The sequence below is a fragment of the Sebastes fasciatus genome, chromosome 9 (genome assembly GCF_043250625.1).
Source record: "Sebastes fasciatus isolate fSebFas1 chromosome 9, fSebFas1.pri, whole genome shotgun sequence".
NCBI classification, from domain to species: domain Eukaryota; kingdom Metazoa; phylum Chordata; class Actinopteri; order Perciformes; family Sebastidae; genus Sebastes; species Sebastes fasciatus.
Window position 1 is genome coordinate 34,724,397 of NC_133803.1, and position 25,559 is coordinate 34,749,955.

Below are 25,559 nucleotides of genomic sequence, written 5' to 3' on the forward strand. Positions count from 1 at the left end.
GTGTGTGTGTGTGTGATGTGTCCTCCAGGGTGCAGCGTCCAGTGCAGACCGAGTAAAGTGGAGCGAGAGGAAGATGCCGGCCCCTCCTCCTCCCCCACCTCCCCCAGGACCTCCCCCTCCTCCCACCTTCTCTTCTGTAAGTCATCATCCTGTCTGTCCTCTTGACCTCTGCTCCGCAGAGACATCTTGTGGATAAATCACGTCATGACACGTCTTCTCCTGTTTGGTTGGAGTGTCTTTAGTCTTGTCTGTCTCAGTGACCCTGTATATGTGTGTGTATATGTGTGTATATGTGTGTGTTTATGTGTGTATATGTGTGTGTTTATGTGTGTATATGTGTGTATATGTGTGTGTTTATGTGTGTTTATGTGTGTATATGTGTGTATATGTGTGTGTTTATGTGTGTTTATGTGTGTTTATGTGTGTATATGTGTGTTTAATTGTGTTTGTGTTTCAGGCCAACATAGCGAAGCCGAATCTAAACCGCTCAGAGCAGCATGGAAGAAACGCTCTGCTGGGCGAGATCTGCAAAGGCTCCAGATTAAAGAAAGCCGTTACCAACGACCGCAGTGGACCCACACTGGACAGTGAGTCAAGACCTCTTTAACAGCATCGTTATGTCCGTCTTTACTTTACCTTACTTTATCTTTACCTTACTTTATCTTTACCTTATCTTTACTTTACTGTACATTATGTCTATCTTTACTTTACTGTATCTTTACTTTGCTGTCCCCACAGAGAGGAAAGGTAGTTTATAGTCAGGTTGGTCCCATTAACTTGGTTAAAAGAAAAACTACTAATAGGGCTGTCAATCGATTAAAATATTTAATCACAAATTAATCACACATTTAAAGGGAGATTTGTCAAGTATTTAATCCTCTTATCAACATGGGAGTGGACAAATATGCTGCTTTATGCAAATGTATGTATATATTAATTATTGTAAATCAATTAACAACACTGATCAATGACAGATATTGATCCAGAAACCCTCACAGGTACTGCATTTAGCATAAATCAATATGCTCACATCATAACACGGTCAACGGACCCCTTTTTTAAAATGTCTGTGACAGTTTTTCTTCGTAACTTTAGAGCGTTATTTAACCTCCTTTATGACCAGCTAGTCTGACACGGCTAGTACCGATGGATTCATCAGGTTTTCTAGTTTAATATGACACCAGTATCTTCACTCTAGCTTTAAACCTGAGCCCGCTGCAACCAAAGTTGCATTAATGCATTTAAGGAATTAGTGGCGTTAAAACAGATTTGATCACGTTATTATCGTGTTAACTTTGACAGCCCTAAAAACAACAATAAGTCACTACGACACAGAACGACTGAAAGCACACACAACACCTCACTGTTCTAAAAAGAATTATAATAATCAACCTGGAAAAGAACTCCTGGAGAGATGGATGAAGGATTAGTGAGACTCACATCACATCTTTATACGAATGTGCAGTAATAATATGGATTATATGTAGAAAAATGTGTCCTGAATATGAACAATTCATTTAATTCTTTTTTTGTTTATCCTTCTAGAACCTAAAGGTGGAGGAGGAGGCGGAGGCGGAGGAGGAGGAGGCGGAGGAGGAGGAGGAGGAGGAGGAGGTGGTGGAGGTGGTGGAGGTGGTGGAGGTGGAGGCGGAGGTGGAGGCGGTTTAGGAGGCCTGTTTGCAGGAGGGATGCCAAAACTGAGGTCTGCAGGAAACAGCGGTAAAAACGGTAAAAACAATAGAATAGTTTTATAAATGAGAGTTTGTATGTTCTCCCCGTGTCGGCGTGGGTTTCCACCAGATGCTCCAGTTTCTAGTGAAGCAGGTATAGATGAAGAATAATGATGATGATCTACTAACATTTTATTATTTCTTACCTCCAGACTCGGGACCCAGCCGAGGACCCGTGCTCCCCCCAGGAGGCCGCTCTTGTGGGCCCACCCCCTTCGGCGGAGGCTCCACCGGCCCGCCTAAACTCCCGGGAGCCCCCGCCGGTTTCCGTAGCAGCGTCCCCGATCTTCCCAAGGGCCGGCCGAATCTCTCATCCAGACAAGACACTCCAGGAGGGCCCCCTCCTCCCGTACCCAACACACCTCGACCAAACCAGGGCTTCCAGTCTGGTCGCGGGGGCCCGCATCCGCCGTCACTCCCCGCAGGACCCAGACCCAGCCCGGCCTCCGGTGGACCTCCACCTCCCGGCGTTCCACCGGGGAGGCACGGAGCTCTCCCTCCCCCACCGGGAGGCTCCTCGGCTGGGTCGAGACCAGGATTCTCCGCACCTCCTCCTCCGCCCCCAAACAGCAGCCGACCTTCCTTACCGCCGGCTCCCGGAGGGAGGCCCCCGCTTCCTGACGACCGCCCCCCGCCGCCACCGGCTCCTGTGGGAGGTCATCGGCCATCTATGCCCCGCGACGTGCCCCCTCCTCCTCCCTCTGTCAACTCCAAGCCTTCCTCCTCTCCCTCTCCCTCCTCTTCCTCTCGTCCCTCAGTTGGTGGGGGTGTGCCCCCTCTCCCGCCGGGCCGACCGGGCCCCCCTCCTCTCCCGCCCTCCCCGGCTGGTGGGGACGACCACAGCACCCCTCGTCTGCCCCAGAGGAACCTGTCACTCAACAGGTACCATTTCTGATATGAATGCATATTTGTTAGGTGTTAATTAGGGCTGTCAATCGATTCAAATATTTAATCGCGATTAATCGCACATTTTTGGCCATGACAGTTTTTCCTCGCCAAAATTGGAGCGTTATTTAGCCTCCTTCGAGACGTGCTAGTGTGACACGGCTGGTACCGATGGATTCATCAGGTTTTATAGTTTCATATGATACCGGTATCTTCAAACTGAGCCCTCTACAATCTCCGAAATATCGATTGCCTTAACGTGTTACAGAAATGAATGGCGTTAAATTGAATTTGCGTTAACGCGTTATTGTGGCGTTAACTTTGACAGCCCTGGTGTTAATGGATGTTAAAGGCGTGTACACTGCATTTCCTGTCAGGCATCAGACGCTGGGTGTTCTTGATAACCAAATCTATAAAGTTTGCATATATTCAATATCTGTTCTGTGATGATGCTGTTCACACATCAGGCAAACTTCTTCTTGGAGCTTCCCTCGTTTTAAAATCTCAAGTTGTTTTGGACACAAGTAAAATAAAGTTTTGTTTTAGCTCCATCTGGCTTCACATTAACACGAGGGAGCCGTCCGTTCTAGAGTTTCACTCTGTATATTCAGTTTAAAACAGACACAGACACAGTTTGTAATGACGTTTCAGAAGCAAAGGTACAATGATTGGCACCTTCTGTAGTGAGATCTGCTTCACCTCCTCTACTCCTCGCAGACGACGGCATCCTCGGCCGACTTTACTGTCTTTCAGAGGCTGCAGCAGACTCATTTTCAAAGGGGTTTCCTTGACCTCTGACCCTAAGATATGGGTACGCAGGAGTCTCCCCTTTACAGACTCGCCCACTTGATGATAATCACATGCAGTTTGGGGAAAGAAACATGCAGTATAAATGTGTCTAAACAGTCTTAGAATTCTATAAATTGCCTGTAAAGCTGAGACTCAAGCCGAGCCCATTCAGAGGACGGATGGTTTTCCTAGGTAGATTGATAATAAGGAGGTTTCTGAGCAGTTCACACAACACAGGTGCTCTCCATCTAATTGCCGAAAATCTCCAAATGTCAAAGGTTTTTGATCCCAAATCACAGCATGGATTTTTCTTTGGTGTTCCTGAAGGTCTTGGTGTCTTAATGTGGTATTTTGGAGGATTATTGATCATTTTTATAAATTCTCCAGTGGCACCAAATCTGTGGAACAAATGGTATCAACCCGAAAATCTAAACTTTCAACATTTGAATGGGTGACTAAATAAATAAATGTATGATTTATGACTAGAAGAACTTGACCCACAGTGCTGAGCAGCATCTCAGATTAATCTTCAGGTTCTCAGCTTTCAGATGATGTTCACCACTTCTATGTGACATCTACTGTTGACCTGCTATCTCCCCCTAAAGACCCCCCGTACCCCCGTAAAACAGACTAGAGCTGGTCTCTGGTAAAGAGGGCTGGAGTAGAAGAGGTTACCTGCTTGTTTATTTCTTTCTGTTTGTCATTGTCAGCCATGGTCCAGCGCCGCCGCACGGTCGGAGTGGACCTCTCCCTCCTCCACCCAACGAGAGGCCTCCATCTCTTGGAAGGAACCCGTCCTCCTCACGCGCAGGTGAGCAGCCTTGATTGATTAATTATTAGTTATTATATTGATTAAAGGTTACTCCTGCATCATACAGACACAGTGTGTGCGACTCATGTAACATGTTACTAACATGTCGATTTCTATTTCTACCCCCCAAAGGGCCTCTTCCTCCCCCTCCTCCATCAGGGCGTAGCATGGGCGGAGGCAGTGCGAGGTCATCACCGGCTCCTTCTCCTATTGGTCGGCCAGGCCCGGAGCCCCCTCGCGGCGGACCCGGCGGTAGACCTCCCCTCCCTCCGGACAGGCCGGGCGTCGGAGGAGCCCCTCCTCCACCTCCCCCCATGGGTAACGGCTTCCAAAACTCCCACCACAACCAGGTGCAGGGTGAGTAGATCCCTCAAGGTGCTGGTACGGTTTATGGGAGTATTCATACAGTAATATGCATGGACACAATGTACTGTATGAAATACTGTAAAATAAATACTGTGTGCTGTATTTCACCAGTAGAGCGTTACGCAATAAGGAGGAGAATGGAGCAAAAGTACATATAAAGTATATTTTATTTAGCAAAACAGGGGTCTAATATATAAATTCATGTGAACCAGTGGTAACTTTGCAGGCAGATAATAAACTCTATGCCAGGCCTATTCAACTGGCTGCCCGTGTGCCAAATCCGGCCCTTTAAAATCCCCAAATCCGGCCCTTTAAAAACCCAAACCCGGCCGTTTGATCGTTTATAGATATGAAAAAGATATTGTAAAGAGAATTCTATCAATAAGAGAGTTTATTCCCGTTCATCAACGTTACAGACTGTTATAAGCAGTTTCATTTTGTTTATAGGCGTTTACATTGTTTGATCATCATATTTTATTAGCAGGCTTAGCCCAGAGGTCTGCAACCAGCGGCTCCGGAGACACCTGCGTCTCTTCAGCTCCTCTCCAGTGGCTCCCTGGGGATTTATAAGCATGGAAATGAATAACTGTTTTTTGTTTACATTTTCATTTTTATTGATCATTGTTGTAGGTCTATGGTACGACGGTACGACGGAGTATTAGGGCCACATTGAGGAAAAAAATAAATCTGAGATTTCGAGAATAAGGTCATAGGTTTACAAGAAAAACAATTCGTAATATTACGATAATAAGGTCATAAGTTTAAGAGAAAAAATCATAGTATTATAAGAGTAGTAGTAGTAAGAGTAGTAAGTATTAATTTAAAGTATTATTTTATGACTTTATACTCGTAAAATTATGACTTTTTTCCCATTAAATTATGACTTTATAATCTTTTTTTTCTCGTAATATTCTGACTTTATTGTGTAAATCTCAGATGTTTTTTCCCTCAATGTTGCCCTAATACTCCGTAGTACATTGTCTCTTTGGCCCTCACTGCATTAGACTTATATACTATATACTTAGACTATAAACTGTGTTACCTTCATCACAATGATCACATGTTTTGCGGCTCCAAACAGATTTTTGTATTTATTTTTTGCCTGAAATGTCTCTTTAGATAGTAAAGGTTGCTGACAGCTGGGTTAGCCCATTCCTTAGTTATGTCTTATTAAGCACAGACATACTCATTTTGTTAAAAAGGTTTTAATGCAGGCTGTTTCAGCAGAGCGAATTTAGGGGAGTCAAACTGAATAAAAAAAAATTTAAAAAGGTGTTTTCACATTTAAATTCTTCGCTTTGCAGATTGGAAATATAAACGTCCAGCCCGTTGGTACTTCACTGTTTCTGAAATCTGACCCTTCTAAACATGTAATTGAATAGTTCTGCTCTCTGCCCTGCAGAGGACTGACTGTCTCTCCCGGTCTTCACGAGAGGAATCCGTCGCCCTCCGTGTTGTTTTTACCACATGAGTTCCAGTGTGTGTTCAGCTACGGCAGAGAAACCCTCTGACCTCCCGTCTCTGTTGTTTTTATCCCGCTGAACCGAGCGAGGACGTTTGATCTGGATAAAAGAAGTGACGAGGGGTCTTAAAAGTCCGGCTCTAGAAAAATCTGTGACAGATTTGAATCATATTTCCTGAAGTCACAATATTCTGTGACTACTTTTAAACCGGTTTTAGACATAAAGACTCTTTTGTAGTGCTGGATATCAAACCTTTAAATTACTGACTGAAATCTGGATATTCAGTAGTACAAGTTGGAACAGAATGAATTTTATAAAAATGTATTTTGGAATAAAATATAGCTTGATAAATTCTTCTTATTTTGGCTGCTCCCGTTCGGGGTCAGCTGATCATCTGTTTCCATCTCTTCCCGTCCTCTGCATCTTCCTCCGTCTCACCAACCACCTACATGTCCTCCCTCATCTATAAACCTCTTCTTTGGCCTTCCTCTTTGCCTCTTGCCTGGCAGCTCCGTCATCATCCTTCTCCCGATATACCCAGCGTCTGTCCTTTGCATGTCCAAACCATCTCAATCTCGCCTCTCTTGCGTCTGTCTCCAAACCGTCTAACCTGAGCTGTCCCTCTCATGAACTCATTCCTAATCCCGTCCATCCTCGTCACTCCCAACGAAAGCTTGATCAATTATTTCACACATTTATTTTTTTATCTTGAAATTATGTGAAGGTTTATTTTATTACACAAGACATGTTTCCTTCATAGATACAGGAAGAGGAAGGACGTAACGCTTTTCAGTTTTATAAACTCGGAACTGATATCAAATTAAACGCTTTTACAAAAGCGACAAACCCACCGCCCTTTATTCATGTTCTGTTAAACTAAAGACTCTAGTCTGTTAGTGCACTACATGGACGTGCGTGGACGTGTCTACTAGTGCTTGTATCATGGGGGTTTTGTCAGTATGATGGAGACAGACACATCTGTGACCTCCATGTCTCTCTCTATTAACAGACGAGTGGGAGAGTCGCTTCACCTTCCATCCAGTGTCGGACTTTCCTCCACCGGAGCCCTACGTGAACTTCCAGAAGACCTACCCCAGCAAGATCGGCAAGACTGACGGCAGAGGTCAGTACGACACGCACGCACACGCACACGCACACGCACGTGCACACACGCACACACACACACACACACACGCACGCACGCACGCACGCGCGCACACACACACACACACACACACACACACACACACACACACACGCACGCACGCGCACACACACACACACACAAAAGAGTCCAGCTTAACTATCATGCCGTCTTTCTGAAGTTTCCAATAAAACCAACAACCAGACTGTATTTTCTCAGTCATTCACCATGAAATCACTATAAACGTAAAAATCATTACACCTGAAGTTACAGAGTTTGATCATTACGTGATATGCAGGTTTATATTAGTTAAAGGTGTAGTAAGTAGGATTTGGCGGCATCTAGCGGTGAAGTTGCAGATTGCAAACAGCTGAAACTTCTCCCGTGTGCCGAGCGTGCAGGAGAACTACGGTGGCTCTAACTAGAGCCGGTCGTTGTGTCTGAAATACCACACTAACATGCTATTTAGCACGCTAAAACAGTATGGGAGACTTTTTAGTATTTATGAAACCAACTGCAGCGTCTGACCAAAAATCGACCCTGTGTATGTCCACTAGAAGAAGCAAAGAGCTGGACTCGAATTAAACACGTCTCCAACGTCAGTTTTAACCATTTACTGAAGTAGGAAAACACGTATTTAACGAGACTGACTAACTATATATGTCTTATATGTCTACAGAAGTGCTACTTATACAAATTAATAACAAAACAAATAATGTGAAAAATAACGTTTTACATTCTTCAAAGTATGTTCTTCTTTATTATTCTTTATATTCTTCCATGCTTCTTAAGATATGGCTCTTACACCAATAGTACCTGAATTGCATACTATTTCCAGTGAAATATTACAGTTTGCAAACACTGAGACGCTACGGCGGCGTAAACATCCCACAATGCAATGCGGTAGTGACGACAGCATTCATAACAGACGTTTACGGACAGCTCTGTAACGTCAATAACGCGTCAATTTAAATTTAAGTGTAAGTGTAAGATTTGCTCGGCGTAATATATTTTTTAAAATTAGTCCAGACTTTATGATTCTCACAAATCCATCGTTTTGGTCTCATGAGGTTGGCATGGGTTACCATGGTTACGTGTCTCCTCTCTCAGGGATGACGACCTAAATTACTGCTCACATAATTTATATATATATATATATACATATATATGTATATATATATACATATATACTTATTTATTATTTACTCATTTATTTTTTATTTTTTTATCTTTTTATTTGTATTTTTTTATTCCGATTTCTTCCAATAGATCCTCCTAAATGTTACACAGTGTTCCATTAACACAGACAAAACAAATGAAATAGTACCCTGAGAGATAAATGAATAACAGCTGCAGGCTGGCTGCTCTGTGACACAGCGCCACCTGGTGGAAGAAAATGAGATCTCCTTTGGAAAGCTGCAGAAAATATTCAACTCCTCTGTGTCTTTGCTTCTTCCCAGGTTCTGGTAAAAAGGAGAGAGGAGCTCCCCCTCTTCCTCCTATACCCAGGTGAAGAAGAGGTGGCAGCAAACAACAACCCCCTGGAACTACTTCCTCTGTTTCCCTACCTGTCTCTCTCTCTCTCTCTCTCTCTCTCTCTCTCTCTGTCTCTCTCTCTCTCTCTCTCTCTCTCTCTCTCTCTCTCTCTCTCTCTCTCTCTCTCTCTCTCTCTCTCTGTGCTTTTACCTGCTGCATGTGGTTTCATCTGTGGACTGCGATGTGTAAAACGGACCTGAAGCACGGTCGACCAAGTAAAAAGGACAGACTCACAATGTGGAGTTTCCATTATGTGCCTCTGTAGCAGACGAAGGGCAGCATTCAAAGACCAAAGACCTGTTTCTACTCCGGTACACTGTGTTCAGATAAAAAGGAAAAAACATCTTTAGGAAACAATGTGTTTTACCGCCACGCTGTGGCTGGACGATGAGACAGATCACTTATGAACAACAGTATTTTTATTCCATTAACTAACTGTTTCATCCTTTGCTTTCAGCGGTTGGTAGATTGCTTGCTAGATATTATATTTTACCAGCCAAGCTACACTTTTATACACGATTACAAACTCTTACTTGACAAATAAACCAGCATTTGGCATGTAGCATTGTGTGACTTTCCCAGCCTGTTTACACAGACAGCATTAGGTAAAGCTAAACCAACATGTTATTGCAATATTATTGTCAACATAAGGAGTCCCAAGGTTACCGTTTCAGGGCTTATAATGCAATGAGCTGTTTGTCTCCTTTTGTTCCAGTGTTTCCCTCGTGCCTTTTCTTCTATTCAGGATTGTATCTTCAGGCTGTTTATAAAGAGTTAAGGGAATTAGCCTTTTTGTGCCTTAAATTATGTGTGTTTGTTCAGCTGGATCACCTCTGCTGGTGGAAATGTAAAAAACAGAAGCAATACAGCTGCTCTATTTGCCACATCTACAATATTTAGCATAGCAAAGTGTCTTAATTACAACATCGATGCATTAGACGGACATGGAACCAAACTAGAAATGGCCACAACCTCTTGCCACGACATCAGGGGAGAAACGCGGGTGTTTGATTTGCCAAAGCCACATGTGCCTTCACAGTATGTATATTTTTACATCTGGAACCACTGAACGGTACTTTTTTTCATTTGATTGTTAAATGTGAGCGTGCATTTAATGTTTATGAATGAGATGTTTTGAAGGACATCGCGTGGTGTCACAGCAGCATCGGTTTACATTAGAAGTTGATTCTTATTTTGCTGTTTGGTTAAAAGCTGCGTTGCCTCACCGTGAAGGACCTGTGTATGTATCTGTTTGATTTAATCAAGTGGTTTTGAAGGACTGTATTATTTTAAGTTATGTTTCAGTATTATGTTTTCTTTTTTGCTTCACCCAGCACGGCTTTTGAATGATCTTTTGTGTGATGTATTATTATTATTATCATGTGTTGGTCAGACAAACATTTTTTTGAAAGACAATCATATGGAAGTAAACCTCCTATTTACATCAATAAATAAAAATGCTTTACGATGCTTTATGTGCTCTACCTGCAGTGAAATGTGCTTTTATTGGACTATAAGGACGATCGTTTGATCACAGACAAGCAGATTTATTATGTATTATCAGATAAAACTATATGCATCATTTACATGTTTGTGCAATAAAGCTGGACAATACATCGATTCAACAGTTTGTCATCATGATATTGGCTGTTATGTCATAATATGATGTAGCTTAACTGCTGGCATTTTGTACGGCTTTCACTAGTCCACAATCTTTTCTGATTATTTCCTGTTTTTCCTGCCTATAAATAATCATCCTAAACATATTTTTACATTATTGTTTTCAATGCATTTAGGCAAACATATGGTGGTATTTGATTTGCACATTGTCATCCAGCAACATTGTGCAATCATGAGTTTCCTGCCGAGGTTGTGAGGGATTCACAAACTCTGTCAAAGGTCACCAGGTTCTTTGTAGCTCCTTCATGCAACGAGCAGTCACAATAACAACTCAACTGTCTGATTGTCATTTTCCTCTGATGACATACAGTAGTTAAATTATCTTGCAGATATGCAGCAGAGGTCATTACCTACAGTAACTACTTTGACATTGTACTGTTCTCCCATAACTAAACTGCCTCATGGCTGAGGATTTAGAGAAGTGGAGTTAAACAGCTACTCTAGGATTTCAATAGACTGAGAAGAACTCAGATATTTAGATTTTTTTTGTTTGTTTGTGGGCAAATCCTACTGCAGAGCCTCAAATACGTCAATGTTTGCCTGTGGACCTACATGTCAATTTGATATATTGTAGGGCTGCCCCCTTGATTTCTTTAGTAGATTAGTCATTTTTTATGCTTTTATTTCATGCTACTTTACAAGAAACTTGTGAGCACAACACGATTAAATCAACTAATCGATTCGTCAACAAAATGGTACGAGTGTTAGTCGACTAAGAATTTCTTTTGTCGAGGACAGCCCTAATATATTGTGGTTTATAGTATTGCAACTCATTAATATTGATTTCATTAGTACATTAGAACACTGATACATGGCATGATTTTGGTGTTAGTATTCTCATGCTAATCTCCTAAAAACTCTGAACCTTTAAAAATGGAAAATTATTGGTTTTGTCTCTTTGACCACATATTATTTTTGGAACGTTTAATGTCTTGCACCAGTTATTTATCATACATAGATGTCAATGTGCAGGACCTATTAGTGTAAGTAATCGGTGTAAGGTGTGCACACGTCCTTAAAGTGGCAATCCTCAAGATGTCAGTCCTATTTCTATCTACGAGTGCATAGAAACAGAATAGACAAAAATCTATTTCTATGTACATGAGCTTCAGAATTGTGTGCATAGTTTCATTTTTTGTGTACACAACAGCATTGTTTTTTTCGGTAATTTCACCACAGACACCTCATTTCATAACAAGCTATTGCAAATACAGGCTATAAATATCGCAATACTTTCACCAGTGGGCCATAAGCTCAATCACCGTTGTGTTTGGCAATAGATAGTGACTTAACAGATATTTACTTAAAGGACCCATATTGTGAAAAGTGAGATTTTCATGTCTTTTATATTATAAAGCAGGTTTAAGTGATATATAAATACTGTGAAAGTATCAAAACACACACACACAGCCCGTATTCAGAAACTGTGTTTGAAACAAGCCGTTAGGATTTTCTGTCTATTTGTGATGTCACAAATCTACAATATTTAGACCATTTCATAGTTTTAAATGTAAACATACTCAATGTGTGCCAGTTTATTTCCTGTTGCTGTGTTCAGTATGTGAATGACATCAGCTGACAAGAAGTAAATATGGACCAAAACTGTTTCCTAGCAACGCAATTCCGTTGCCATTTCATTAAAATGCGCTAAAACGGAGCGTTTCAGACAGAGGGTGAATACAGGTATATTCAGACGGACAGGATGATAAAAATAATGTGTTTTTTGAACATTAAAGCATGTTAACATGTTCTAATAGAAACACAAAATACAAGTATGAACCTGAAAATTAGCACGATATGGGACTTTAATACACTCCATACATGCAGCATTATACAGTATTATTGGAATGTTAATTAATGCAAAACAAACCTCCACAAGAAGACACAGACAAACCCACAGAATTATCTTTTTGGAATTATGATAATATGACACAGACTTCTAGAAAATTGTTATGACATGTTAACATGTTCTAGTAGAAACACAAAATACAAACATGAACCTGAAAATGAGCACGATATGTCCCCTTTAAATGAAAATCTTCACTTCAACAGTCATTCTTTTAGTTTGTGATCAGTTATGCTCTCTTTTCCTGGAATACACTGCAAGCTAAGTTGAAACTGGGAAATCTGATTACTTTTGATGAATTTAAAACATTAATGAAAGACCTAGAAGCAGATTCAATCGGGAGCTGTCTGTGTTTCTGAATATTTTCACTTTAACGTTGGCTTCAAACACTTGATTTTAATGTGTTTTGTATTTATTTTGCATTTGTTTTATTTTGTGGCGACTGAAACTTTAATGTATGTTTAAATGCTGCTGTCGTGGCCAGGTCTCTCTTGCAAAAGAGATTCTTAATCTCAATGAGTACGACCTGGTTAAATAAAGGTTAAAAAAAAAAAATGATGCTGCATCTGAAATCCATCTATCATCAAAAGTCCTAAAACCGTAGCTTATATTTGCAGTTTGACACTTTACAGGTCAGTAAGTAAAGTTCAGACAAAGGTCATTCAGAGGTATTTGAGGTCTGGATGGATTATTGATTAGGAGAGAGGATGTGGAGCTGTGATGGCCGAGTGGTTAAGGCGTTGGATTCGAAATCCAATAGGGTTTCCCTGCGTAGGTTCAAATCCTACTCACAGCGATGACCTCTTTGGTTAATATCATCAAATAAAGAAAAAAATCTACAATTAAAACCTTATATTAAATGCATCTCAGACATCACTGACATCTTAAATGTCCCATATTGTAAAAAGTGAGACTTTCATGTCTTTTACATTATAAAGCAGGTTTAAGTGTTTTATAAATACTGTTAAACTATCAAAACGCTCAATATACAGAGAAATACACACAGCTCGTATTCAAAAATTGTGCGTTTGAAACAAGCCGTTAGGATTTCTGTCCATTTGTGATGTCACAAATAAACAATATTTAGACCATTACATGGTTTTAAACGTAAACATTCTAAATGTGTCCCAGTTTATTTCCTGTTGCAGTGTATGTGAATAACATCAGCTGACAGGAAGTAAACATGGACCCAAACTGTTGCCTAGCAACGCAATTCCGTTGAAATGCACTAAAACGGAGCGTTTCAGACAGAGGGTGAATACAGGTATATTCAGGCAGACAGGATGAGGAAAATAAAGGTTTTTTTAACATTAGAGCATGTAAACATGTTCTAATAGAAACACAAAATACAAGTATGAACCTGAAGATGAGCTGATATGGGACCTTTAATGTAGAGGAAAATAACAGCTGGAAACAATGTAGAGGTACAAAGAGTTGAGAGGGTATTTTATTATTGGTATATTATAATGTTATTATAGTGCAAATAAAGATTATTAAAACCCTCTTCACCTTTTCTTTTTTGAGGCACTGTTGCTTCTTTATTAAAGGAATATTATGACAGTATTTAACCGATGAATGACAAAATCCACTTTAATAAGATGAATATTTATAATACACTATTATAATAATATTATTATAGGCAGGTAAAGAGAGTATTAAACCCTTCTATTTGAGGTGCTGCTTCTTAACTGAAGGGATATGATATATTATATTATATTAGCAGGATCACTTTACCTGCTGGACTTATTTTGGTATTTATTTATTTAGTAGCTGATTTGCTGCAATAAAATATAATAATGAGCTGTGAGGTCCAAAGAGCTGATAATTCCCTCATCACGTGAATGCAGCATTACGCCGCGCCGCTTTGAACCAATCACAGCTGGAGGTTGAAGTGTATCTCGTTGATGATTGGCTGAATCGCCTGTCAGTCATTCCTGAAGGGGCGTTGCAGCTGTCAGATTCAGCAGCAGAGCTTCTCTCCTCAAACATCACAACAACACCAGAGGACAGACAGGAGGACAGAAGACAGAGGACAGAAGACAGAGGACAGAGGACAGAGGACAGAGGACAGAGGACAGAATGTGGGACATATGTGAAGCAGAGATGGTCTTCTAGGTAACGGAGGGGAACTACATTCATTAACATCCTTTAATCACACATTAAGACCAGAAGTTACCGTCCTCCGTTCACACGGTGTAACGAGATGTTAACTGATGTTGTTAGCACCGAGCTAACCGTTACTAACCGTTACTAACCGTTACTAACCGTTACTAACCGTAACTAACCGTTACTAACCGTTACTAACCGTTACTAACCGTAACTAACCGTTACTAACCGTTACTAACCGTTAGAGCTAACGGTTAACTCTAACGGCTCTAACGGCTAACGGTTAGTAACGCTCTAACGGTTAACGGTTACCGGTTACTAACCGTTAGAGCCGTTGGAGCCGTTAACCGTTAGAGCCGTTAGAGCCGTTGGAGCCGTTGCTGTCAGTGAGTGAAGCCTGTTGACTTGACTCTAGTTAGCGGTGGTGGACCGTTATGAGCACAGGGGCGTAACTAGCTAACTGAGAGCCTGCTACTCAGCCAACAGCCCCCTTTACTCTTAAATATTAAAATAACCAGTGTTCTTTGAAGGAAGACTTTGTGTAATGTAAGCTCTTTATTATTACTGTATATGACTGTACGTGTTTCCATGCTAGCCTCCAGAGTGCTCCATCACCTGACCCCTCTGTGACCCCATCCATCCCGTCATCACCATGGAGACCGCCAACAGCTACGTGCTGATCCACGGGAAGAACATATCCCACAGTACCGTGGCAGGCGCTGCTGTGGGGCCCCACATGTCCATCGACAAGCTTTTCCCGGCTCTCCTTGAGTGCTTTGGCATCATATTGTGCGGCTACATAGCTGGCAGGTAGGACAGGTGCACCCCCAACTGTTGACACACCTTTAAATGATCGATTGGAATTGATGTTTTTTGGTCCCAGTTTCAAGGAGAGGTAAACATGCACATTCTCAAAATGGTTTGTGGTGCTGGGAGTAGATCCCCTCCGCACACACTTTCCTCTGCTTTATTCGTCAACGTTTCGGTCAACAAGGACCTTCATCAGGACATTAAGAAGGTAAAATGGTGGTGTGTGTTTCTTTTAAACACCACCAAATCAATGTGATTGGATGATTGGAAGTGTCTGCCATCCCTATTGGTTGAGGAAGTGACATCATCACATATCCATTACACCATGAAAACAAAACAGGAAGAGAAGAGAAGAAAAATACATGTCAGACAAACAACATCAAACATACATCTCTACTGAAGGAAAACACTAATAATCTTACCATAAATTACCACATGGCACATGATCATAAGTATATAAAGTTACACATTCAAAACACTGCTTGGTCAATTTACTAACAGCAACTCAAACAACTAGATCAAAATGCCAAGCCATCATCATCATTAGTTAAGTAGAAGTTGTATATTTCACAGACATACACTCAAATCTTTTTTGGTCCCAGTTTGGGGATTGTGTTGGGCATTGGTCATACGGTGGACAATAAACAGTAGCCCAACCGAATGTCAAATAGTCAAATACAGACAACCATTTTCCTGCTGTTTTACAGGAATGAAGCCAGCATGTTACGGTTCTGCTGTCTGCAGGGATTTTAGAGATACCCAATGCAAATATGAAAGTAAGAAGTGAACAACCTCTGTGTGTTCATGGTTATTTCTTCCCTTCCTACCTTTAGGGCAGATATCATCACAGAGGGCCAGGCGAAGGGTTTGGGGAACTTTGTGTCCAAGTTTGCTCTTCCAGCTCTGCTCTTTAAAAACATGGTGCTGTTGGACTTTGGAGATGTCATCTGGGCGTTTCTCTGGAGTGTCCTGATCGCTAAGGTTGGTGTCTGTGCATCTGTCACACTTGTACAATATGTGTGTGTACTTTCTGTTTCATATCATGGTGGTTTGAGATTAATGTGATAAAGAACCTAACACATAAACACAACCTGACTTTGATGCTTCCCATCCTGTGTGTAGGTGACTGTGTTTGTGCTGGTATGTGTGCTGACTCTGATGGTGGCCAGTCCAGACTGCAGATACAGCAAAGCTGGCTTGTACGCCATCTTCGCCACACAGAGCAATGACTTTGCCTTAGGATACCCAATAGGTGAGGCGGACACAAATCACTAACACTAATGTATTCTATACAAATTGTCAGTGAAGAACATACTGTATTTAAGACTCAAAGAGTATACATCCCCATCTCTCTTTATCTCTCTCTGTGTATTCCTAGTTGATGCTTTGTATCGGAGCACATATCCAGAGTACCTCCAGTACATCTATCTAGTTGCCCCGGTCTCCCTCATGCTCCTCAATCCCATCGGCTTCGCTCTTTGTGAGGTGCAGAGGTGGAAGCAGGCCAGCCATTCACACAGCACTCTGACCATCCTGGGAGTTGTAGTCCTACAGGTGTTGTATATACAAAACCTTCACACCGTTTAGAGGTTGCAATAAAGTTTTCTTAGTTGCACATGAAGATCTTACCAACTGTTTATTTTTAAAGTTATTTTATGTAACCCTCTTTCTGTCGCCCCTGCAGGTGTTGAAGAACCCGATAGTATTCATGGTGATCGTAGGAATCATCTCCCACTTCGCCCTGGGCCAGCAGATCCCTGCTGTGCTGTCAGAGTTCATAGACGGCTTGGCTAACTCGTTTGGAGGGGCGGCCTTGTTTTACCTCGGCCTCACTATGGTACTTTCTTCAGTCTTTTGTACCGTCTACTTTTAAGTCTTACTGTAGCTAAGTATAATTTATTTAGCTTAACTTAGTTTTCAGCTGTTTTGAACCTTGTGTTCAGTAATCTCTCTCTGTTCCCGTGGCAGGTCGGCCAGCTTAGAAAACTAACCAGAGACACTGGAGTTGCCTTGATTCTCCTCATCACTGCCAAACTGTAAGCAGGACTGGGATGGTGTGTCTGTGTGATGTAATGTTGGGGTGTATACTGTATATTATTGTATATTTCAAAGTGTTTTATAAAATATTTGACTATATTTAGGTATAATACATACATGAAGGGGGCAGATTAATTAGGAACGCCTCAATATAATGCTGTCCAGTGCAGTGCCACCATTAACTACAGCCTCAAAAATGAGTTTAAATATCTCCTCTGTTGTAGCAGTTGTTATTTCCCTTTTCCCCAATTAATTTTAGATGAATGTCACAATTCCCCTGAGCTGATTGGAGGGTTATTCAGATCACCTGTTGTGCAGGGTGGTGGTGGTGGGGTGGACTGGCTCCTAAGGAAAAATTAAGAGCAGCTTGGTGCATCTTCCCTCGCGGCCAATCAGGGGGTGACGACGCCCTTTCTTGAGGGCTTAAGAGAGGTGGAGAACTGCACACTCAGGGCTTTCTGAGCCTTCATTGACATAATGCAGACCTCATTTTAACAGATTCAGTCAGAAACGTTGGGGTTGTGTTCATAAAGCTTCCTAGTACAAAGAGTTGCTCCTGGTGATGAAATTGTAAGAAAATTCCTGGAATTAGGAAATTTTCTAAGAATTTCCCCTCACAGTTTAGACTAGTAAAGATAAAAAAAAAACATTAGGTAGGGAGTAGGGAGGCTTAAGAGTTTCTTAAGCAGAGGAGAAAATGGCTTGTTCGCTGTGTAGGGTAGATTTCGAAGCCAACCAATGCTGCTACTTATGTAGACTGGCCAGCGATCACAGAAACTGATTAAAGCTGAGACGTTTTTTCTTGTTAATATCAAATAGATTAGCTACTAAAATTACCAGCATGATAAAAAAAATGTAAGCAAATAAATATAACAACTATCAGCATGTGAATAGGCCCTTTTGAGACTTCTTTGTTGTCTTAACTTTTCCGATGGAGGGTAATTTTGAGCATTGTGAATCCTAGCTGGAGTTAATATTAAAGAACACGTTTCCACCTGCATCAGGGCAGATCTTAGTGCTATTTGTGCAGGAGTCTGGGCTTGCCTAACGATTGAAAACACATTTCGTTATTAAAGACACATTTTATTATCATCGAAGAGGCTTTTGTCATTGTGAAGGCACTTGTGAGATTTGTTTCTTTCAAAAAATATTTCTGTTAGGACTGTCCCCGACCAAATAAATTCTTAGTCGACTTTGTCTCATACGACTTTGTCGACTTATCGATTGGTTGATTTAATCGACAGATGAATAAAACAGTTTCTCCACAAAGAATCACATAAATGCTTCACTTTAAATCTTGTGTTTACCAGAGGTGTGCTCTTCAGTTTCTTAGAAATACGTCATTCAGCATGAAAAAAAGCATAAAAAAATGACTTATCGACTAAAGAAAGATTAGTCGACTTAACGACTGAGAGGGGGCAGCCCTAGTTTCTGTATTCTGCTTCTTCATTCAGCTGAAATCTGTGGAATCAGTGCTGCCACAGGGTTACACATAGGCAACAAAAACACAAGCTGCACAATTTTATTGCAGGGCTGCTATACCGAGGTTTTTATCCATCCCTGCTTAACTTAACTTAAACATCTGGTCTTTGATGAAGTTTTATGGATCTTGTTTTCCGTCTCTCTCCAGCCTGGTGATGCCGCTGGTCTGTAAAGACATGGTGGATATTCTGGATGTGGGAGTGAACAGCACGAGTGCCAACCACACTAGTTTGTCTAACTTTGCATTCCTATACGGAGTCTTCCCAACCGCGCCCAGCGTGGCCATCTACGCTGCACACTACAACATCGAGCTGGAGGTGGTAAGAACAGTTGATTTAGTAATCCCACTTTAAACTAGCAGTTGGGAAGTTTCAAATAATACCAAAGCAACAAAACAACATTTGAAACATTATAATAAGATAGAAGATGTTTAGGGACAATCCAAGCACTCTTTGGGAAATTTATTAATTAGGTCTAAAACAAGAACAAACCTGCACGTTAAAACATTATTTTAAGGTTTGAGGTGTGGTTAGAAGCGTTTCAACTTAAAAACAAGGCGTCATCATGATCTCCTGGTCGGGTCACATGACAGGAATAAACCATAAAAGCATCACACACACACAAGCAAGCCAAGAACATTCCAATTTCTTGCTGTTAGTCTGCCATTTAACAATTTCAACTGTATCCACAGTACTCTGTATTCATCCCCCACACCATGACACCGCCCAGTCACATTATTCAATCCAGTTACATGTAGTGGTAGTAAAGTATCAAGATAGCTTTGTTTGATAATTGCTGACTAATATTTGTGTTAACTTAAACCTAACTATATCGGCTATATTTTAATTTTTACTGTTAGAATTTAGATTATATATTATTATTATTATTATTATTTTTATCATTGGTGGCCTCAGGAAAAAGGTGGAAGAGAAGAAAATGTGTTGATTTCTGTTTATTAAAAGTGCCAGATATATGGGGATTATTTCTATTTTAGACAACACATTTCTAATCTTTTTAGACAGTTTTCAAATTAATATTGTCAGATTAAAGTCTGCACGGTCAATTAAAGGGCGACTCCATTATTTATTTTTTATTTTTTATAGTTTTTTGGGTGTTAGTTCGGATCTGAAAGACACACAATAACACAAACAAGCTAACCAATCGATGCAGCAGTGGACCAGCAACTCCCGTGTTCTGCGAAGTAAATTTACTGTTTTTGTGAATGGAGTCTGGTGGTTTTGAAGACAGCAATTTTAACGGCTTCAGTTCCCCAAAAGGGCTGCCTGACGGCGAGGTTAAGCTGTGAAAATATTCTCAATATAGCGTACACTTAAACTGATATTGATTTTTTTTTTTTTACCTTTACTTCGCTGTCAGACAGCCCCTTCTGACGGGGAACTGAAGCCAAAATACATTTGCTTTGTATCCAAATTACATTTGACACGGCCAGTAAGTGGTGTGCCTTGTGTTCTCTCTGTCATTTCTTTAGGTAACATCAGGGATGGTAATCAGTACGTTTCTGTCTGCACCCATCATGTACGTGTCGGCCTGGTTGTTAACAATCCCTCTGATGGACCCGACCCCCCTGGTGACAGAGCTGGAAAACGTCAGCTTCAACATCAGCATCGTCAGCCTCGTAGCACTGGTTAGTATGTTTGCAGACATGGAGAATATGATTAAGAATAAGGACTATTTGTCAGACTTTATTAGGTCAGGTTACATGTAAGCAGAGATGAATAACTCAAGTGTGTCTTCTTCTCTCAGGTGTGGACCATAGTGGTGATGCTGCTAAGCAGGAAATTTAACAGACTTCCTCACCTCTTTGCCTTAAATCTTTTCCTGGCTCAGGTCAGTCAAGTGATTTTAAAGCTTAAAAACACATTTATTATTGATTTCAAGTGTTGTCTCTGTTAATTTGTCCAGGAAATGTTCATTGAGCACATTAGCTCCTCATATTGCCCTAACCTACTCTACTGTACTCTGCTCTGCTCTAGTTTTTGGTGTGTGTCAGTATGATCCTGTGGAACTTCTTGGTGAAACAAGACGATAATCTGCTCGGCAAGATTCTCACCTTCACTCTGCTGTACGGGTCTCTGTACAGTACCTACATTTGGACTGGTAAGTGTGCGTATTTGTGAGCAATAAGAACACCTCTGTTTCCGTCAATTATACACTTTCCCACGAAAATTCGAGAGTATATGCAGGTTTTTTTAAACGCGGGAAAACCTGCTAAATTCTTAGTACCGGAAAACAGAGTTAGTAAACGTTAGAAATCAGCACGGAGGACAGTGGAAATGTTACGGGGCTTACTTCTTTTTTGTAACTGTTACTTGTTCAGTCTTTCTTTAAACTCAGTGCAGACTAATTATACCCCCGTGACAACGTAGTCCGGGGTATATAGCGCTGTGCGTGTCCGTCCTTCCGTCCGTTCGTGTGTCGTATGTAAGTGTTTTGTTCTGTTTTTCAGGTTTAATCCCTCTCTGTCTGGCTCTGACGAACAGAGATGACCTGCTGAGACTCCGACCGGGAGTATTCATGATTCTGGGTTGGGGGTAGGTCAGCACACACAAACACCTCAGGGATGTTCTGTGGAAATGATGAAATCGTTTTTTAGTTTGATGATAACTTTGTTACAAAGCAACAGGTCTGCTTTGTAGATTATTGCATCCAGAATCTAATCTGTGTGCGTGTGTGTGTGTGTAGGGTTCCCTTCCTGATGGTCGGAGGTCTTCTGATATCAGGAGAGAGGACTGATACCATAGACTCGGCCTTCTTCTATGGCAGAGCTCAGGTTAGAAAAACACCTGCTGCTATTCCACATTATGTTCTGCTCTCCAGTCTAATTATATAAGTAAAAGTATAGATCTCAGAATGAAGCAGTCCAGGACGTTTTCTTCATACTCTGTCTGTCCTCTCCTTCCTCCAGATAATCAGCACAGCCGTGGTGCTCGCGGTCAGCCTGGTGCTCGGTGCCATATCTTTGATGGGTCTCAGTCAGGGAGCCAGGGAGCAGAGCGGCTACACGGCCCTGAACAGAGCTGCTGTAACGGGCATCAGTGATGAGCTGAGGACCCCTGGTGGCCTGGAGGATCCACAACAACAACAACAACAACAACAACAGCAGCCAGAGGCGGCCAATTCACCGGCCTGCAGCATCAACTCAGGTAGCTCCGATCTGTGCTTAAAAACCTGGACTTAAACTAAAGATTGGTTGTGCTTATATGTTTCCTTTAAAGCCACTTTAACACAATCAATGAGATGATATACAGTAAATATTTGTACCGTCTCTGTTGTGTTGCCAGACCTCCACGGTTTCTCTCCTCTCCAGCCCATACCTGACATGATAGCCAGCACGCAGAGGGAGCTCACAAACAGCACAGGTATGAATGTGTTAGTAAAGATATTCTATACTTCACTCAGTTCCAAAAATAAGATAGAAAACAGGAAATGTCAATGCTCTGTTTTATATTAATGCTTACATTTATGAAATGAAACAGAAGATCATTTATGTGTTTTCTTCTAAAACATAAAAATGTGATTTTGTCATCTGTCTGTAATGTATCTAAATTAAGCCAAGACAGAAACCAAAGCGAGTAGAGCTGCAGCGATTAATCGATTAGTTCTTAAATGAATCTGCGACTATTCTGATAATCGATTAATCGGTTTGAGTAAAGATTAAAATTCTCTGAATCCAGCTTCTTAAACGTGAATCTGGTTCCGGTCATCTTGGGCTTTTGGAAACACTGATCCACATTTTCAATGGAAAAATATCACATGTTTCCAAGTGTGTAATGAAAGCTATGCAGTCATGTGAAACATCCTGGACATGAGGAGTTTCTCCAGTCACCGTGGACTTTAACAGTTGGGTTTTCCTTCCTGTCCAGGCCACAGTGGGGCGCTGTGTGACGGGCAGCAGGAGCAGCAGGAGCAGCAGCAGGAGCAGCAGACGCTGGGTTCTTCCTCTTCTGAGCAGCCGCTGAACCTGCCGCCACCTGCTGGACTTCAACCCACTGATGACAAACAGACACTCAGACACGTTCTGCTCTGTCTGCTGCTCTTCGTCAGCCTGCTAGCGGTGAGGATCAAACGCTCATTAAGTGTGTGTGAATGTGTGACTATCAGGAATAATTAGCAGGAAGTAAATAGGAGTCCCTTAAAATGAAACAATAGTCTCCATCCAGAATCTAGAAGCATGTTCATGCTGATAAACGGACTGTGTTTTTGGAGTTCACACTACAGTGTTTCCACAGTTTACTGAGGTGATGGAGGTTGCATATCAGGTAGCATGCCCGTTCGTTTCTCAGTCTAATTATCTGCTTTAGTTTACCTGAATACCTTAATATGGCGAGCTGAGTTCAGTACTGTGTAGATGCATCTCCTGTTGCCTGATTGGTCGGTGTTTCTGTCTGTATGTAGAACCTGTCCAGCTGTCTGTGGTGGCTGTTCAACAAAGATCCAGGAAGACTTTACCTCGAACTCCAGTTCTTCTGTGCCGTGGCAAACTATGGACAGGTACCGCTGAGTGTCGTGTGTTAACATGAGTGATTATGAGCACAAAAACAATAACTGTAGCTGGTATTCCTCTTTGTCTCTGTCCCAGGGTTTCCTGTCCTTTGGGATCTTTGGTCTGGACAGACACCTCATCATCCTGCCCTTCAAGAAGAGGTGAGGGAGACTTCATATATCTATCATTGTGGTTTTAGATTCATTTGAGATCAAATGAGAAACACAGAACTAGAACAGTGTTTGTGTGTGTGTGTGTGTGTGTGTGTCAGGTTGCTCGGGCTGTGGCAGGGCAGAGACGCTGAGGATCTGAGTCCCTCAGGTGTACCAGAGGAGGTCAGACTCACCTGTACCCAGTTTGTCCGCTACCACAAAGACCAGTGTGTACAAGACATAGTGCACACGCGCAGGTACGAGTCTAATGTGTTAGATACGGGATGTTTTATCTTCTCTTTGGAAAGCGCATGTGAATATGTGCTGAAGAATATAATCATCAGCTTTGATTTCATTTGATTTTGATGATTTTTCTCTGCATCCTCTTTGCATGATTTCTATCCGTTGATCTGTTTTGCTGCTGTTACTGACGTCTTCATCCACCAAGTAGTTCTTCGCTTAAGACAAATTCAAGTTGAACCATTAGACATTTATACTGTATGTTGTACTCATAGAAATAGAATAGGAGTAGAACGGACATTAAACTGTTTGCTAGTAGTTATGGTGAGATCTCATGTCAGTGGGGTCGTGTGTCACGCATTGTTGCCCCGCCGCATCGCCGGCAGCGAAGGTCGTCACAGAGCTGTATCGACGTCTGTTAAGGCCAGTTCATACTTTCTGTCTTTCTTATAAAAGGGACAGCCGGCATGGCGGGACTACACACACACACACACACACACACACACACACACACACATATACACACACACACACACACACACACACACACACACTATAGTCTAATTTTGTTTCCCTTGTTTACTTTTTAACAGTAATCAATATGAAATCTTACAATGTTTTAAATGTTGACTATAAAATTTAGCCACTACAAAACTCTACTAACTAAAACTCTTTGTTTCTGGATGTTTCATGAGTCTTGGGTGCTTTTCTTTTCTTTGATTCTAACACATATACTAGTCCTTTCTCTTATTAATCCTTTCCTTTCTTTCCCTCCACATTTCCTTTCTTCCTCCCTGCTTTCCTTCGCCTGCCCTTTTCTTTCCTCTCTTATCTCCTCAAAGTGCCTCAGGGGAGAGTGTGAGCGCTTCGACAGGTGAATCCTTCCTCTGATAATGACAGGTTCAGAGGAGAAGGAGGACTAGAAGAGGAGAACGGGGCCTTGAGACATTCCCCCTTCCATCAGCCCCGGTACTACCTACACCCACATCAGGATCTTCAGGAGCAACTAAACCACGAGCCGCAGATTCTGCAATCAGATCCAGCTGAATCCTGCGGCCCATCTTTGCTTCAATCACATATTTCCAGTTCTGATATCCCAGAGGAGCAGATTCCTCACGACCCAGCTGATCCTCACCACCTACACCAGCGTGGTCTTGCTTCAAGCCCACCCCTCCATCTCCATGAACACCCCCAGTCCCGCTGTGAAAGTGTGTTTCAGGGCAGCGACTTGGTGGACTGGCTGGTTGAGCGAGGCCTGTGCGCCGGGCGAGCCAAAGCCCGACTGTACGCCGTTCGACTTCAGCGGGGAGGAGTGTTGGATCACCTGATGGGTCAGCACAGCTTCAGGGATGAACCCACCCTGCTGTACCGCTTCACACAGAGAGGGAGAGAGAGGGGGAGAGGGGAGGGATGGTCCCACATCATGTAGACAGGAAGTGAGGAGATAGGAGGCGGAGGAAGCTGTGTTTGCTTTGATGGACAGGCTCTTCATGGTGGTTGCCGCTTGCTTGTTCCCTGTCACCAAAATTTGAAATTATCTGTCTCCAGCTACTGAGAGGCTTCATCTGCACTACCTGGAAAATATTACAGGTGACATGAGAGCCATAATGCACATGGAAGAGATGGTTGGGATTGTGGAGACCGTTAAGAAAGAATAAGAGGAGGTAGAAGAGGAAAGAAGCGCTCCTTGCTGGTACTTCTCCTGGCTCCAGACCAAGTCTTCTTAACTCATTTAAAAAAAAAAAAACTTTTGGTTAATTTTTCCACTTTTCTCAACTAGGCCTGACCCGAATGCTTCGAAGCTTTGATCGTTGCCATGGTAACCAACCTCCAAATCAGTATAGAGAGCCTAGGTCAAGTCGCCCCTTCAAGTCCAGAAAGTCTCAGTTTGCCGAAGTGTCATTTAGTTTTGGAGGAACCGCTCAGTGAGCTACATCTCTCGTCTCGGACAATATGCGTCACCAACACTAGCTAGGCC

At 41.9% G+C, this 25,559-nt stretch overlaps 2 protein-coding genes and 1 non-coding gene across 10 annotated transcripts in view; all 3 read left to right on the top strand.

Annotated features, from left to right (window-relative positions):
- The window catches only part of LOC141774614 (WAS/WASL-interacting protein family member 1-like), a 34,446-nt gene extending 24,102 nt beyond the window's left edge, over positions 1-10,344 (top strand). For 5 of the 6 annotated variants that reach the window (XM_074647401.1, XM_074647404.1, XM_074647405.1 and 2 more), the window contains 8 exons: positions 29-136; positions 458-587; positions 1,546-1,728; positions 1,883-2,612; positions 4,115-4,215; positions 4,348-4,572; positions 7,054-7,167; positions 8,649-10,344. In XM_074647401.1, coding sequence (XP_074503502.1) covers positions 29-136; positions 458-587; positions 1,546-1,728; positions 1,883-2,612; positions 4,115-4,215; positions 4,348-4,572; positions 7,054-7,167; positions 8,649-8,701 — 1,644 coding nt within the window. In that variant the 3' untranslated portion in view covers positions 8,702-10,344. The remainder of the gene's footprint in view (positions 1-28; positions 137-457; positions 588-1,545; positions 1,729-1,882; positions 2,613-4,114; positions 4,216-4,347; positions 4,573-7,053; positions 7,168-8,648) is intronic. The other variant, XM_074647403.1, reaches the window with a different exon arrangement.
- A 2,620-nt stretch (positions 10,345-12,964) lies between these two features.
- Positions 12,965-13,046, top strand: trnas-cga (transfer RNA serine (anticodon CGA)). The gene has a single exon. It is a non-coding gene; the product is annotated as a tRNA-Ser (tRNA).
- A 1,139-nt stretch (positions 13,047-14,185) lies between these two features.
- On the top strand, positions 14,186-25,313 carry LOC141774609 (lysosomal cholesterol signaling protein-like). Of its 3 annotated transcripts, none has more exons than XM_074647395.1 (21): positions 14,186-14,264; positions 14,307-14,365; positions 14,952-15,166; positions 16,000-16,147; positions 16,289-16,418; positions 16,545-16,720; positions 16,851-17,003; positions 17,135-17,202; positions 18,834-19,005; positions 20,175-20,330; positions 20,450-20,533; positions 20,680-20,803; positions 21,153-21,237; positions 21,389-21,476; positions 21,612-21,849; positions 21,988-22,065; positions 22,570-22,760; positions 23,102-23,197; positions 23,286-23,350; positions 23,461-23,598; positions 24,482-25,313. In XM_074647395.1, the coding sequence occupies exons 3-21, from the start codon at positions 15,009-15,011 to the stop codon at positions 25,008-25,010; spliced, it is 2,877 nt and encodes a 958-aa protein (XP_074503496.1). In that variant the 5' UTR covers positions 14,186-14,264; positions 14,307-14,365; positions 14,952-15,008; the 3' UTR covers positions 25,011-25,313. The 3 variants fall into 3 exon arrangements, with proteins under 3 accessions (XP_074503496.1, XP_074503497.1, XP_074503495.1); XM_074647396.1 differs by having other exon boundaries at positions 14,190-14,264; positions 14,300-14,365; positions 24,424-25,313; XM_074647394.1 differs by having other exon boundaries at positions 14,190-14,264; positions 14,300-14,365.
- The last annotated feature ends 246 nt before the right edge of the window (positions 25,314-25,559 follow it).

Excerpts from the sequence above, each read along its gene's own strand:
- LOC141774609 (XM_074647395.1), top strand. The coding sequence starts at position 15,009 with ATGGAGACCGCCAACAGCTACGTGCTGATCCACGGGAAGAACATATCC. Across the intron at positions 20,534-20,679 it reads TAAATCTTTTCCTGGCTCAG|TTTTTGGTGTGTGTCAGTAT; the intron begins GTCAGTCAAGTG and ends GCTCTGCTCTAG. Across the intron at positions 21,477-21,611 it reads TCTTCTATGGCAGAGCTCAG|ATAATCAGCACAGCCGTGGT; the intron begins GTTAGAAAAACA and ends TCCTTCCTCCAG.